At 37.7% G+C, this 16,096-nt stretch overlaps 1 protein-coding gene across 6 annotated transcripts in view; it reads right to left on the bottom strand.

Moving 5' to 3' along the window:
• GTF2E1 (general transcription factor IIE subunit 1) overlaps positions 1 to 16,096 on the bottom strand; it is a 36,395-nt gene that overhangs the window by 16,779 nt on the left and 3,520 nt on the right. For all 6 annotated transcript variants that reach the window (XM_045502180.1, XM_045502179.1, XM_045502174.1 and 3 more), the window contains exon 2: positions 14,108 to 14,574. In XM_045502180.1, the coding sequence (XP_045358136.1) occupies positions 14,108 to 14,555 (448 nt within the window). In that variant the 5' untranslated portion in view covers positions 14,556 to 14,574. The remainder of the gene's footprint in view (positions 1 to 14,107; positions 14,575 to 16,096) is intronic.

The following is a 16,096-nucleotide window of genomic DNA, read 5'->3' as shown; positions in this document are numbered from 1 at the left end:
CTTTTGAAGACAGCATATATATTCCAAACTTCAGCTTTAAGTAAACAAATCAACACGCTTGTCAGTGTAGCTCCTCCATATAAAATAGCAATGCTTTTATTTGGGGAAAAGAGAAAGAAAAAAAGATTACGGTTATAGAATATAATTTCAGAATAACAGTCTTTTAACCCCCCTAAATGGAGGGAAAGAGAAGATAGTATGTAGCCATAAGGAATTCTAGCCTCATCCAGGTAAGTTTCCAGAGCCAGGCTTAATTGAAACCAAGATTTAACAAGAGTTATTTACAGCAGGGCTATTTTGCAGTTCTGAAAAGAGTGGCTTTTATATTACTGTTGAGAACTGTGGAAGATCTGAGATTTTTACCCTACTTGTAAGCTACCAAGTTACCCTGTGGTTTCATGGATGCTGGAGAAAGACATAAGACTTCTAGGTCAGAAACAAAGAACTTTATTACTCATGGCAATAGCAATAGCCAGTGTCAGCTTTTGTGCCAATTCCCTGAGCCCCAATTCCCACTGGGTGACGCAAAGAGGGCCAGGTGACAACTGTACAGGCAGTGGGTTATGTTACAGGAGACTCGGAAGTTCCTGAACTATTTTATATTGGGCAAAAACATGCCTGTCCTCTGCTCTAGAGGGTGATGCTATATTTATTATCTTGGACACTAAGAAAGCATGGTGTGGAGAAAGACTCTATTTTATTATTCTGAACAATAAGCAAACTTACCCTTGCTAAGGAGAGAAGCAATATATATTCCAAGGCTGCTCACTATATAAACACCCATGGAAAAAATAGTCCCCAAAAAAGGCGGTTGGTACCTCTGCTTGGAAGACATGCATATCGTGACAAAATCATGAAGTACTGTTTCCCAACAATTATCATGTCTGGCAAACATTACAAGAGGAAGAGTTGGCCTGACATCTTGAGTCCTATGTTTGCCACAAAAACACAGTTGTAAACAAGAACCAGCCTGTCAAAAGCCAGATCTGGCATCCAAGAAGAAAAATAAGAAATTCTGTATTTTATGGGAAAAGACTTAAGACTACCTTAACATACCAGCAGCATTTTTATAAATTTCAGGACACATTAAAAAATGCAAATCAACTTTCCAAAAATCAGAGGTGGCAGTGGAGGAGGTTCGTGGGGGGTTACTTAGTACACTTAGTAGAAGGGTATTTCTGAGTGGGTGGTGGTAAACACACATTGACACAAAATCTACCCTCAAGAAGCTTAAAGTTTAGTAGAGATGAAAGATATCTGGAGATAAACATCTGGGATCAGTGTGAAAATAAAGCACATTAAGTGTCCGGGAGTTCAAAGAACTATGACTTCTAGCTGAGAGCACAATGGAAGGTGGACCGTTTAAGGTAGAATTTACAAGAAAAGCAACTGTTACAGAGATCAAGGGAAGGGGAGGAGAACAGGACATTCTAGATTATAAGAGAATCAGGTAGTTGAAAATAATACTCAACTGTAGTTTCAGTATAGTTAGGAATAGAGGTAATAAGAAGAATGGTAAAAAACAGAATTAACAAGATAAACTAGGGTGGTCATAGTGAATCTTAAACGCCAAGCTTCATTATGACTTTATTCTTGAGTAATAGGAAAGTGATCAAAAGATTTTGAGAAAGAACATGAGATCGTCAAAACTGACATTTATAAATATTGATCTGTCTTAGTGGCTTGAGATGGTCTTCCAACAAGCAGCCAGTTCTTAACTGAGTGTTAACATAAAAATTATTTTTAAATAATAATTATTTTTAAATAATACCCAGGCTCTGCCAAGAGATGCTGACTCAATAGGTCTGGAGTGTGCTCGGGAATATAAATTTTAAGAGTTCCACAAGGAATTTTAACAAATACTCCTGGTGGAGAGCTGCTGTTAAATAATCAATATGATAAACACCCATCTCTTCTTGTAACTGGACCACTCTGCACTATGTAGTGTGTACAGAAGGTACTACTTAAGCGTGAGAGAAGAAACAAGTTGAAACTCAGAGCTCTGTACCACCTTTCCTTTCAAGACCAAGGCAAAAATTGGCAACAGCGAACAAAGCTACATAAGAGGGAACATGCAAGCAAGATTTAAGAATGTGGCAAGAGGGTGAAATGAGTCCTCAAAGACTCTTAGGCAAAGCATGATAAATGATGGGATTAGGAGAAAAATAAGAGTTCAGTGATAACACATTTGATCATCTACTCTTAGAAACCACAAAAGAACAAAGACAACTATTCACAAATATTCCCATGTGTTCATCACAGCCAAGTCTGTGACAATAGTATTATCCAAATAGAACATATGAGGGAATAAAGACTCAGAGTCTCAAGTTTACCAGGTCATAACTTAAAAATAAAAATCACTCAGCTTGGATTCAAATATAAATTTCTGACTCAAAAAACTAAACGTACTTAACCATCCTGAATTACGTGTCCCTTTCCCTACCTTCTATTATCCCCGCTGGCTACAATTTAGCAAACTTCCTCCAGGTACATACATAGGCTCTAATTTCTTAAAATACAAAACAGAAGGAGAGAAGATTTGTAACAAATAATTTATTTAACAAACATTAAGTGCCTATCACATGCTAAGCACTTACTCAGCTAAGTCTTTTTTCTTCTTTTTTTTCTTTTTTTTAATGTTTATTTTTGAGAGAGAGACAGAGTGCGAGCAGGGGTGGGCAGAGACAGCCCTAGACACAGAATTAGAGCCCAGAGCCCCATTCGGGGCTTGAACTCACCAGCAGTGAGATCATGACCAGAGCTGAAGTCAGACACTTAACCAGACTGAACCACCCAGGTGCCCCTACTCAGCTGAGTCTTAATGCATCAGCTTCACCAGAGAATCAAAACACATCCAGTTGTAGATAACTAAAAGGAATTGAAAGTAGGGAGGAAAAGGTCTTTTACAAATAGATATTTCAAAACTATATTTTAGGGTTGTCTATTTTGTAGTACATGAATGACTCAATTCTATGACTCAGGGCTCTTCTAATGAAGTTATCACCCCAAAATGAGAAAAGAAATGGAGACCTAACTGTGGGCATGAGAGGGAGGAGGAGGAAGAAGGGAAAGAAGTGGTTTATATCATTTTAACTTTCTCCCAAAATAACAAAATGTAAAAACAAATATGAATTGAGGGCAGGGGAAGGGTTAGGGAGGCGAGAGAAGGGCTGGAAACAAAAGAAAAAAAAAAAAACAATAAAGTTCAACAAAATTCAAACAACGTTTTTCTTTTGCTCAACACAGGAGAAAATGTATTATGCTGGCCAACGTCTTCCACTTAACTGCTTCCAACACATTACTCATTTTAGCAAACATCATACTTATTTTAATTATGTGAGTATTCAACTAAGGGTACAGTAAATACAAATAAAACCAAAGTGAAAAAAATGTTTATCTTCCTTAGTCTGAAAAAAAGAAAATGTTTTGGAAATGTATCATAATTGAGGAAAAGGGCAGAAGATATGAGTCAACTCCCTAAACAATTAGACATTATTTAGGATTATGTTTTTTCCTTCTTCATTCTGGTATACATCATCAGTTTAATGCCCAGAATTCACTGTCAAAGATTTGCCATAGTATTAATTGCAAATGGAATATTATTCAGCCATTTTTCTATTAAAAATTTTTTTTAAAGTCCAATTGCTTTGATATAGCACAGGTGCTGCAGCACTGAAGCAGGAGTCATGTTGCAGCCCTCAAGGGGCTAGTCATGTTGCAAGTCATGTTGCAAATCCTCAAGGCTACCCAAGGAAACAGAGATCAGGTGGGTATCTGCTGTGCACAGCCCTCACCGCACAGCCCTCGCCCCAGCACAGTGGGACTGATGTCCAAAAGATTTCCTACCTTTTGGCCTTCCTAAGTCTAGGAAGCTGCTTTTGTAGAGCTCACATTGTAGTGAGGAATTAGTCAAGACAAAAAAAAAATAATAAATAACATGAGGTGTTGATAAGTATAATAAAGAAAAAGCAAGAAAAGAGGATAAAGATAAAGGAGGGCAATGGAAAGGGGTACGCTCTATTACATATGAAACTTGAGGAAGGCCCCTCTGATACAGCAAGTGAGATGAGGTTTGAAACATGTAATGGAGCCAGCCAGTCAGGCAGATATTTGGCAAGAGAAAATAGCATGAAAAAGGCAAGTAGGTTGTGTTAAGGACTGTGACTTTTCTGAATGAGGGGAGAAGCCTTTGGAGGGTTGTGAACAGAAGAGTGATAGAGTCTAATATGCTTTTTAAGAAGGGTCGCTGGCTACTATGACAATCAGTCCAAATGGGCAGCAAGAATGAAAGCAAGAAGACTAAGAATGGTGCGAAATCTAAGCAAGAGATAATGGCTAAGATAACTTTTCTGGACAATCCTGTGAAAAAACTAAATAAAGTCCTTTCTCACTCAAAAAACTTCCAGGAAAAAACAAAATAAAATAAGGGGCAATTAACAGTTCCATGTTAAAACCAAGTAATGGGGCGCCTGGGTGGAGCAGTCGGTTAAGCGTCCGACTTCAGCCGGGTCACGATCTCGCGGTCCGTGAGTTCGAGCCCCGCGTCGGGCTCTGGGCTGATGGCTCAGAGCCTGGAGCCTGTTTCCGATTCTGTGTCTCCCTCTCTCTCTGCCCCTCCCCCGTTCATGCTCTGTCTCTCTCTGTCCCAAAAATAAATAAACTTTAAAAAAAAAAAAAAAAAAAAACAAGTAACTAGTGAGATAAAGAGGAAACTACAAAACTTCAAGACATATCACTAACATATGGGATTAATTTTACCACAATGTAAGAATCCAACCACCATATACCCTAGGAAGCATATTTGGGCAGTTTCCCTCCCCACTGAATATTTTATGGATTACGTATACATGGGGAAAGGGAGTGAACTGGAAGCTTGGGAAAATAAAACTGACAAAAAATGTAAATATTATTCTCCATTATGCCATAAAGTGTTTCTGAAGATAGCATAAACAAAGCATATTTTCTACATGAACACTACTATAACCAATAGTTTCAATTTTTAACCAAGGGCTTTCAAATTAACCCAAAGTGACCAACATTATCCTCTAAAAGAAATGATAAAACCCTAGCCTCTATATACTTTAAAATATCAACTATTCGGGGCACCTGGGTGGCTCAGTCGGTGGAACGTCCAACTGAGGTTCAGGTCATGAACTCACGGTTCGTGAGTTCGAGTCCCCATGTCAGGCTCTGTGCTGACAGCTCGGAGCCTGGAGCCTGCTTCGGATTCTGTGTCTCCCTCTCTCTCTGCCCCTCCCCAAATTGCGTTCTGTCTGTCTGTCTCTCTCTCTCTCTCTCTCAAAAATATATAAACATTAAAAAAAAATTCGTTTTAAATATCAACTATTCTCCAAACCAAAGGGTGCTCTGAAATTAGAGCTGAGAGGTTTCTCAACCATATATGGTATAGAAAAGACTGAACTTACCATTTTCCATATGCTAAAAAAAAAGGCCTAGAATGATTATAGGATTCACCCAAGCGAATAATTACTAACATAACCCAAGACTAGAACTCAAGACTCTGGAATCCTAAAACATTGTCATTTTACTGTTTTATAGCCATTGCTTAAAAAAAACTAAACAAAACTTATGAAAATGACATGGCAACTGAACACACTAATTTTGCAAAAGGACCCAATGTAATAAGTATCTTAAAAAACCCTGACAATACTATCAGAAGTTGACCAATATTTATTAACCATAAGCTGTTAAAACAACAACATACTTAATCACTTAAAAAAAAAAGAATCACTTTGCTTTCTTACATTTCAAAAGGGGTTGAGGCAGTCAGGTGGGGTTGGGGTGTGAGGGAGAACTGGAAGGGTAACCACAAAACAATAGTTGTTAACACAATGAAAGGTGGTGTGAGTGGGGACTGGGTGGAGTGGAAGCGCACAGAGTGGAAAACCTAGATGTGCCATTTTATTTGACATACTTTTCTACTATTTGGATCCTTAATATGTTTACATTAACATATTAGTTATGTATTTTTAGAAGAAAGGAAACAAATGTTATTTTTAATCCTCCAAAACACCCAACTCCCTCTTAACTAATATGCAAAAGTCACACACTCTTGGGTTATTCTTTGAAAGCATCAAGTCCTTTGTTATAACTTTTATAACTCAAAATATTCAGAGGCAAATGCATTAAAATGTTAGTCTCAAAAATCACCTTTTATTCTAATTTCTAAACTTTATTTCATAAAGCAAATTTCTTCAGTTTAATTGGGCAAGGGGAAATGTATGGAAAAAGGAACTGCTATTATAAAATAGCAAAAGACATAACAAGAACATAGTTATATATTTCCTATAATTATTTGACCTTTAATAAAAAGGTACTTAAAAAACTATCCTTTAACAATTCACTGCAGAACATGTATTAACGCTGTAAAATACTCACTGCTTTGCATGCAGAAGGAAAAAAAAGCAATTGTAACAAATTTTTTAATTCAGAAGATCTCAAACATATTTGTGATGTATCTAGTAAAACCCCGCACTCTATAACTCAACTTATCAATGAAACTGGCTTCTGCCCTTCCATAAATGGGCACTTGTAGATTTGGTATAATCATACAATATTCTCAGATTCTGGAACTCGCTATGAAGGGGAAAAAATATACTATGCCTGGGAGGGAAAACAGCAAATTGAAGTATAGTACTTACATAAATACTAAAGTCTGCAATAAATTATCTAAATTAGGCTTAAATCGAATCCATCTCAACATGCAGTGAGCAGGCAAAAAAATCTGTGGTTTTGATACAATTCTTTGAAAGACCATAATCAATAGGATATTATATGCCAGCCTCAAACTAAAGTGCAACTTTTCACGAATTAGCTTCCATATAATCAGCATCAAAATACAAAAAGGATATAACTCACCAAAAGTTTCATTTAAGAAAAAAGCCCTCAAATTCTCATGATCAAAGCAACATAATTTTTTTTTTTAATCAGACCTAAAGGTTTTGAAGAGGTGAGAAGGGTAAAAGAGAGAAGACACTTGTTTCTTTACTATCTTTTTGTAACTTTCTGTAAATTGCTTTTATTTTTTAACTTAATAATCGCCTCCCCTCACCCAAAAACAAATCCACACTTCTGCGTTTTCCAGTATGCTTTTCTAATGAAACTGTCCTGGGCAAGATTCCAAATCAGCAACTGAGTCAAATAATCCTAGTAATATTTGTGTGTGTGTGTGGTTGTGTTATTAGCATTTCAGGAATTGAATATACTGCTTATAAGACATCTCCTGTCCTAAGTAGAAAGAGGTAAGAACAGGAAAAAGTAGCCTGCTGTATGAATATAAACATTATTAACAAGTCTTAATGAGTCTCACAAATACAGGACCCTAACAGTTGAAAAATATTGGTTAAGGAAATTGAGGAATTTTAATGATATGGGGATCAAGAAACTGATCTGCTTATAAACCAAAAAGCTTTACCTGCAGTCACAAGGCAAGAAAGGACTCATGACTTAACCCCAAATTTATATATGAAGATCCCAAGTGGATATGGAGTTTACTTGATATTCCAAGTGACCAGAGACAGTGGAACATTGTAGCTGTTTTTAAGAGTTATTTACCAGACACTTATTTTCTTTTACAGTTAGTTATTAAAGACTCCTTCAACACTAATCCGTCTCTTCTAATACTATTAATACTAATGTATCTCTATTTTCATGGAGCCACACAAAACAAGCTGAACATTCTTTCCTGATACTCAACCTACAACATCCTAGAAATCTATACAGCCCCAGATTTATTACTTGGTAAGATCCTCCAAACCCTAGAGTACAGCACAGGCATGTGTAAGTGTACCCACACACACATCATTAGATGAGTTGAACCAGAAAAATTAATCTCTAAATTCCTATTTCTAAAAACTTATTATATACATAGTTATAAGATTCTTTTTTTAATTTATTCAAAAGTTTATTTAAAATGTGATTCTCGGGGTGCCTGAGTGGCTCAGTTGGTTGAGCGTCCAACTTCGGCTCAGGTCATGAACTCACAGTCCGTGAGTTCGAGCCCCACGTCGGGCTCTTGTGCTGATAGCTCAGAGCCTGGAGCATGCTTCGGATTCTGTGTCTCCTTCTCTCTCTGCCCTTCCCCACTTGTGACCTCTCAAAAATAAATAAATAAATAAATGTAAAAAGAAAAAATTTTTTTAATAATAAAAAAATAAATAAATAAAATGTGATTCTCAGTCTCTAGGTAAATTCAGTAATAGGGGCTTCCAAACTATTTCTAATTCAAACACTTAATTTATCTCCTTGGGGTGCCTAGGTGGCTCAGTCAGTTAAGCATCCGACTTCAGCTCAGGCCATGATCTCTCGGTTCATTAGTTCAAGCCCTGTATCAGGGTGTCTGCCGTTGCACAGAGCCCGCTTTGGATCCTCTGCCTCCCTCTCTCTCTCTGCCCTTCCCCTGCTTGTGCGTGTGCTCTCTCTCTCTCTCTCTCCCAAAAATAAATAAACATTAAAAAATTTTGTTTTTAATTTAACTCCTACTGATCCCCGACAAAACTACAGTGCCACATATGCCTTTAAAGAAATACAAAAACTAGGGGCGCCTGGGTGGCTTAGTCAGTTAAGCATTTGCCTCTTGATTTTCACTCAGGTCATGTATGATCTCACAGTTAGTGGGTTCGAGTCCCACATTGGGCTCTGTGCTGACAGCTCAGAGTCTGGAGCCTGCTTCAGATTTTGTGTCTCCCTCTCTCTCTGCCCCTCCCTGCTCTCTCTCTCAAAAATAAACATTAAAAAAATGTTTTAAAAAGAAGTATAAAAACTATATTCTTTCACTCACTATTCCCACTACTGAGAATTCTTCTCAAGGAAAAACTTAAACATTAAAATGCTATACACATAAAAGTGTTCAAAGCATCATATCTATGTTAACAAAATATAGATAAAAACAAAGTGCCCAAAAGGGGTGGAAAGGAAAATGAGGGGGGAAAAATCACACCTAGTAAAGCATATTTTGAACACTAGATAGAAACAGGAGAGTTTGGTACATTAAGGAACCAAGATATTACAAACTATTCTTGGTTACGATTATAATGATAGGTCATATGCAAAAGGACAGTGGTTTGCGGGTAATTTTTTTTCTCTTCAAAATTTTCTCTGGCATTATGGCTGCATTAATTTTTAAATGAAAAATATAAAACTACTTCCATATCATCAAATCTTAAAGGAGAATACAATCTTCCCCTTCCTTTTGGGGAAGCTTGTTGCTGACTTTAACTTAGAAGGGCCATTAACTGAGGTGCCTGGATGGCACAGTTGGTTACGCATATGACTCTTGATTTTGGCTCAGGTCATGATCTCACGGTTTGTGAGATGTAGCCCTACATCAGGCTCTGCACTGACAGGTGCAGAGCCTGCTTGGGATTCTCTCTCTCCCTCACTCTCTGCCCCTCCACTGTGCGTGAGCATGTACCCTCTCTCTCTTAAAATAAACAAATAAACTTTAAAAAAAAAGTGCCATTAGCTAAATCACCCCTGGTTGAGACTACTAAAGTAGAAATAGAAATACTAAATCTACCTACATGGCCAGAAAGCTTGCTAAATCTAAAAGATGCTATTTTGCTGATTTGAGGGATTTCATGTCATATGGTCTTTGTTTTGATTACATAAAATTCCCATATTTCAGTAAAACAGCTGGTTTTGCCTGATTAAGCTTCTGAAATCAGAGACTAATGGGCAAAGGCTAAGCCATTCCATTTTAATGAAATAAAGTATCTATACATACTGTAACGGAAAAACCTTAGCCTTTTTTCTTTCCATGTAGCAAGAAGCCCAGTTCTTCCCTACTGTGTATTTCTTCCCTGTGTGTCTCCTTTACTAGTCACACACAACACTTCACTTCTGACTCTTCTGGTCCCCAAATGTGTGGAGGTTTTACCCCAAGTAATTCCCTGTGACACCAGCTGGATGTCCTAACATTCAACTCAGTTATGGCTACCTGGAGAGAGCATCAGAACCCACAGGCTGAGGGCTTAGTCCTACAAGACTGTCCCCTCACCCCAACTTCAGATGCCAGTCACAAGCCCAAGTTACCATGGGTGCTTCTGACCAACCAGCTATAGATAGAAAGTTCCAACGAACAAGCTCCTCCTTGGATTCAGTTAATTTGCTAGAGCGGCACACAGAATTCAGGGATATACTTACTTATGTTTACCAGTTTATTAAAGGATATGATAAAGGATACAGATGAATATCCAGATGGAAAAGATGTGTAGGGCCAACTATTTAGCAAAGCGTACCAGGCTTCCCTGTCCTCTCAGAGTGCATCACTCTCCCTGCACCTCCACATGTTCACTAACCTGAAAGATCCCTGAATCCCATACTACTGAGATTTTTATGGAAGCTTCCTCATGCATGGATGATCACTCATCAACTCCATTTTCAGCCCTTCTCCCTTCTCAAGAGAATAGGGGGTGGGGCTGAAAATTCCAAGCTTGGTCTTAGCTTGGTCTGTGACCAGCCCTCATCCAGGAGCCATCCAGGACCCACCCAGAGTGACCTCATTAGGACAAAAGACACTCTTATTACCCAGGAAATCACATAGGTTTCAGGAGCCCTATGTCAGAAACAGGGGTCAAAAGCCAAATATTAGAATAAAAGATACTATTTGTGCTCTTATCACTTAGGAAATTATAAGAGTTTTAGGAGCTCTGCACAAGGACCTGGGAGCAGAGATCTCACATAGACCAAGCATCAAACATTTGGGGAGAGTTCAACCCAAGAATACTAATGGCAAAATCTAAATGGGAAGTATGGAAAGAACCTAGAACCTTTAGGGAAAAGAGAAATGGGGTAAGGAAAGGCTACGAACTGAAGCAAAAAGATCACTGGCTTATGTGAATAAACAATGGTAAAACAATTCTTGCTGAATTCAGAATTTCCTGAGCCTAGAACTTCTGGATGCTCATCTAGGAGTCATTATCCTTTGTCCAGTGGCAGGGAGCTGCCCATACACTTGAGTTAAAAACTTTTTTCATGGAAATAATTAAGTCTAGAAAGCTTCAAATCTAATTCCTGAATGCCCCCTAATTACTGATATAAACCACAGTTCAACCTAATAATTGTTGAGATGGAAATGGAGACAAATGCCTATCAGATTCCCCCATCATTTACTCAGAAATATCATCAATCTCCAATAACAACCTGGAAGAAATAGAATAGCTTTGTACAAGACTGGGCTTGAATGAAAACTATAATTCTATCAATTTAAAGAGAGCATAAATATTACAATAGAAAAAGTTCCCTCCTTCTCCTCTGATACACATACCAAATGTTTATTTCCCATCTTCTTTAAAATGGGGGTGGGGCATGAATAAAACAGAGGAAGGGAGCAAAGAGAAAAAGAGACCAAGATTTCTCAAGGGAATGTAAAACCAAGGGATGATGTCAAGGCATTAATAGTGAAAAAACAAAACACCAGAACTGACACAAAAACTGGGGCCTAATATCACCCAATCAGCACATTCTTTCCTTAAAGGCAAAGTCCACATGAAAAACCAAATTATAATCAAAAAGCAGGTATATTTTCAGAATGAAGTTCCCCAATGACTAAAAATTTTCAATCATGATACCTTAAGACACCTTCACTAGGGAGACATAAATGGCAATTAAGTTGACTGTACTGTCTGATCAGTGACTCAATATCCTTGATTCAAATAATCTTGACTATATTTTGATATTAGGCCATCTCCCACACAGTCCAACTATTGCTGACAACTAATTTCATTCAGACACTAACCCTAAGTGAAATACAAAGAGCATTATAGATCAATCTCCTACATACTGATTTATAAGTAGTGGAAATACTTCCCTTTAGAAAGTCTCATGAAATTAAATAAGTATCATATGAATAAATGTAGAAGCACATTACTTTAGATTACCCTCTCTGAGGGACTGGATTACACCTACTACCGTAGTCAAGAGTGACAAAGACAACCACTGTAACACCAATATCTGCCGAGAATCACAAAACCAAAACCCAGAGCTCCTTTAAGAAATCTGCTAGAGCGAATGGAAAAAATGATTAGAATTTTCTAGTCTATTCTGAAAGAGCTCCAGATACATTTTATAACATTCCTCTATAGCACACTCAAGCAATTCTTATATTCAGGGTGGTTGAAATTTTCTTACAACCAAGATCTCTTCCTAGTTAAGCCCTTTCAAGGTAAGCAGGCTCTGACAAATTAAACATTTAATACAAATGTGACTTCTTTTTTTTTTTTTTTTAATTTTTTTTTTTTAACGTTTATTTATTTTTGAGACAGAGAGAGACAGAGCATGAACGGGGGAGGGGCAGAGAGAGAGGGAGACACAGAATCAGAAGCAGGCTCCAGGCTCTGAGCCATCAGCCCGGAGCCGACGCGGGGCTCGAACTCACCGACCGCGAGATCGTGACCCAGGCTGAAGTCGGACGCTTAACCGACTGAGCCACCCAGGCGCCCCCAAATGTGACTTCTTTAATTTACTTTTCATCTAAAATGACTGCTTCACAATAAATAAGAAAAGTCACCGGCTATTTCTAGTTCTTTAGGTTAATAATCTTAATTGATATTTGGATTCTCATTAAGAAATAATTGCAAAATTCTCTTAAATAGACAATACATAACATATACAAAAATTAGAAAATTAAACATACATAAATCTTTTTTTTTTTTTGCAATAGAACATTTCATGTGTGAAAGTTTACATTTTTCAGATAGTTTTTTAAAAGGCAGATCTATGAACTAAAAAGTACCCTATACTCCTGAATTCTACCATAACAAGGGGACAATCTAACTTACCAGCATTGGCTCTCTCTATAGATTTTTGCCTCTAGAAAATAATACAAAGTTAATCCACCGAATAATTACCAAAACTGTAGACTCTTTTCCAGTTTACAAATGACAACAAGACAAAATTACTATACAACCCAGCACTTTAAAGTTTCTGATGTTGGGGCACTTGGGTGGCTCAGTCGGTTAAGTGTCTGACTTCGGCTCAGGTCATGATCTCACTGTTCAGAGTTTGAGCTCCATATCAGGCTCTGTGCTGATGGCCCAGAGCCTGGAGCCTGTTTCAGATTCTGTGTCTCCCTCTCTCCCTCTGCCTCTCCCCCAGTCGTGGTGTCTCTCTCTCTCTCTCTCAAAAATAAATAAACATTAAAAAAAAATTTAAGTTCCTGATGTTAACACTAGGCATATTGTGTTTTTAGAAAATGCATGTTTTACAATCCTGTGTTGATAAGAAAAATCCTTAAAACCTAAAGCATTTAATTAGATGAAGCAAATTACAGATCATGTTGACAATTCTCTTCCACTAATAAACCTGCAAAAGGTGCCCCTCTTATTTCATCTGGCTGACCCTTATCTTTTAGGTCTCAGCCAGTACTTCTTCCAGAGGCCTTCCCCAAATGCAGATTAGAGGCCCTAGTTAAATACTCCTAATAGAACTTTGTACTTCCACTAACAAAGCATTTATAACTTTCTGGCAGTGACTGATACAAGTAGACATTCAAATAAATGTTGAAGGAAGAGGTCAAAGAGGTCAGAATGGCTTCAAAGTGGTAGAGAAGCCAACCCTTCAGATTAGGCTACAGCTGCAAATAAGGGGTTGAGGGTGGGAGCAGAGGTAGGAGGGCCATGGGTGATAGAGGACACTTCCTTGTGAATGAAAAAGGCAAGCTTCTAAAAGTAGTATGACAGTCAAACAAGAAAGTAAGACTAAGAATGACCATACACGGACTTACGAATCCGTTCAATTTTATGATATGCATGATTGGTTCAAAAATTAAACCAGGGACGCCTGGTGGCTCAGTCGGTTAAGCATCTGATTCTTGGTTTCAGCTCAGGTCATCTCACGGTTCATGGGATTGAGCTCCACCTAGGGCCCCAGCTCCACATCGGGCTCCACACTCTCAGCACAGACCCTGCTTGGATTTCTCTCTCTTCCTCTCTCTCTGCCCTTCCCAGTTTGCATGCATTCTCTCTCTCCCTCTCTCAAAATAAATAAATAAGCTTTTTAAAAAAATTAGATAAACCAATTTAAGAAATACAGTTTATTTTTTAAAATTACTTAAAAGAAAGATTCATAAATTGGAAAAAAATCTCACCTGTCATAGGATCAAAGAGCTGATTAGCTTCTAAGTCCGTAAAAGTACTACTACAGACAGGACATTTGAAGGAAGCCCGGTTGGTGGAATCTCTCTCATCAGTTTCAATCCTCCTTCTCATGTGGTCCAATTTATATTTTACCACGTTAACAAGAGTACGATAATTAATAAAGTAGTAGTTATGGCGAGTGGTTTTCCCATCTGCAGCAGTCTCTACCCTCATTCTGCATTTGATGAACTTATCTCCCTTTAAATTATTCAAAACTGATCGAAGTTGCTTCCGATCAAACTTGAGCAGCTCCAACATATCCTCCTCTTTCACACAGGGGTTCCGGATCAAGATGTCCAAGGCCAAAGCATGCTCAATGCCATAAAACCCCCGGATCACGTACTTGGCTAGCCTCTTCAATGCTGCAGGAACCTCGGTGAGGACATCTGGGTCTGCCATCTTTAGCAGCAAACTTCAACTTTAAATAAACCAAATTCAGAAAAAAAAAAAAAAAAAAAAGGGATCAGAAGGACATAGTAATCATTTTAAATCTAGAATTATCAACCCAATAGGGAGCTGGTAGTTACCACCCTTTGAAGTGCCACAAAGGTATCTGAGACATTGTTTTAAGACTTATAGGGGCGCCTGGGTGGCTCAGTCTGTTAAGCATCTGACTTTGGCTCATGTCATGATCTCGCGGTCTGAGTTCGAGCCCTGTGTCGGGCTCTGTGCTGACAGCTCACAGCCTGGAGCCTGTTTCAGATTCTGTGTCACCCTCTCTCTCTGACCCTCCCGCATTCATGCTCTGTCTCTCTCTGTCTCAAAAATAAATAAATGTTAAAAAAAAATTAAGAAAAAGACTTATAAAGCCTAAGCATTTAACAGAAAACAAGATTTTCCTTTACAGTACACAGATTATACTTTAAAAGCTTCACATATTCCTTAAATGGTCATTTTCATGATCTACTGTGCTTGATTCTAAAAAGAAACTTATTACCAATAGCAATGTTGTATTATATCAAGCCCACTTTATTTCAGAAAAAGAAACAAAAAAGATAAATGAAGCCTCACTATTCTTAATGCTATAATCTTTGGGAATGCTGGGAACCCCCTGAAAAATCTATCAGTATATCCTTAAAGTGTCTTTATTTCTTTTCTTGAGAAAAATTTTCCTACCAAAATCTATTCTAGGAGGTTTTACATAGTCATGCTTTCACAATAAAATCACAATAAACCAATAAACACATAAGTAATCACCAGATGGGTGTTTGGCAAAATTACTGTTATAAATCTGAAAGAAATTAACAGTTGGATCCAGATAGCTTTACCAACCTTGCAAAGTTAAATCTGATGATCAGTTGAGTAAACAGTCAAAAAAAAAAAAAACAAAAATAAAAACAACTCAAGATATCTTTAAATACTGGATCCCTTCTTGCAGGACAAACTACCCAGTTCTCACGTCATGACCCATATAAGGCTATCTTCTACAAGCCCGCACTGGCATGGGCTAGATTTTCACGTGGCTGTTAAAAAGCCTGTGCATTGGAATTCAGTTAGCCTGAGTTTTAGAAGCTGTGTGATCCTGAGCAAATTCCTTAAAACAACTTCAAGCCACATTTTACTCTCTGAGAAATAAGGATATTAATTACCTCAGTGAGGTTATTGTGGTGAATAAATAAGAATGTGAAGCAATATGTATATTAGGAAACACTTGTTGATAAGGGTAGCTCCCATGTTGGTTTAATCATTAAATCAATACGTGACAGCCAGACTATCCACACTTGACTATGTCAACATTTCCCTACACTATAGGGAAATTTTTAAGAGGCTATTGAACTCTTTCAATAGAGAATCACATTCTTTTATTAATATTAGTTTCTATTGAACCTTTTGTTTATAATCAGTGGTTATCAACAGAATCAGATTTAATACCTTTTTTTAGAAGAAATGTCTTTATATCCACAGTACTATACTATCAAGGTATTCGTAAACAACCAATC

This window comes from Leopardus geoffroyi, chromosome C2 (genome assembly GCF_018350155.1).
Source record: "Leopardus geoffroyi isolate Oge1 chromosome C2, O.geoffroyi_Oge1_pat1.0, whole genome shotgun sequence".
NCBI classification, from domain to species: domain Eukaryota; kingdom Metazoa; phylum Chordata; class Mammalia; order Carnivora; family Felidae; genus Leopardus; species Leopardus geoffroyi.
Note: the sequence above shows the minus strand (reverse complement) of the source record. Positions and strands in the feature narration are given on the sequence as shown.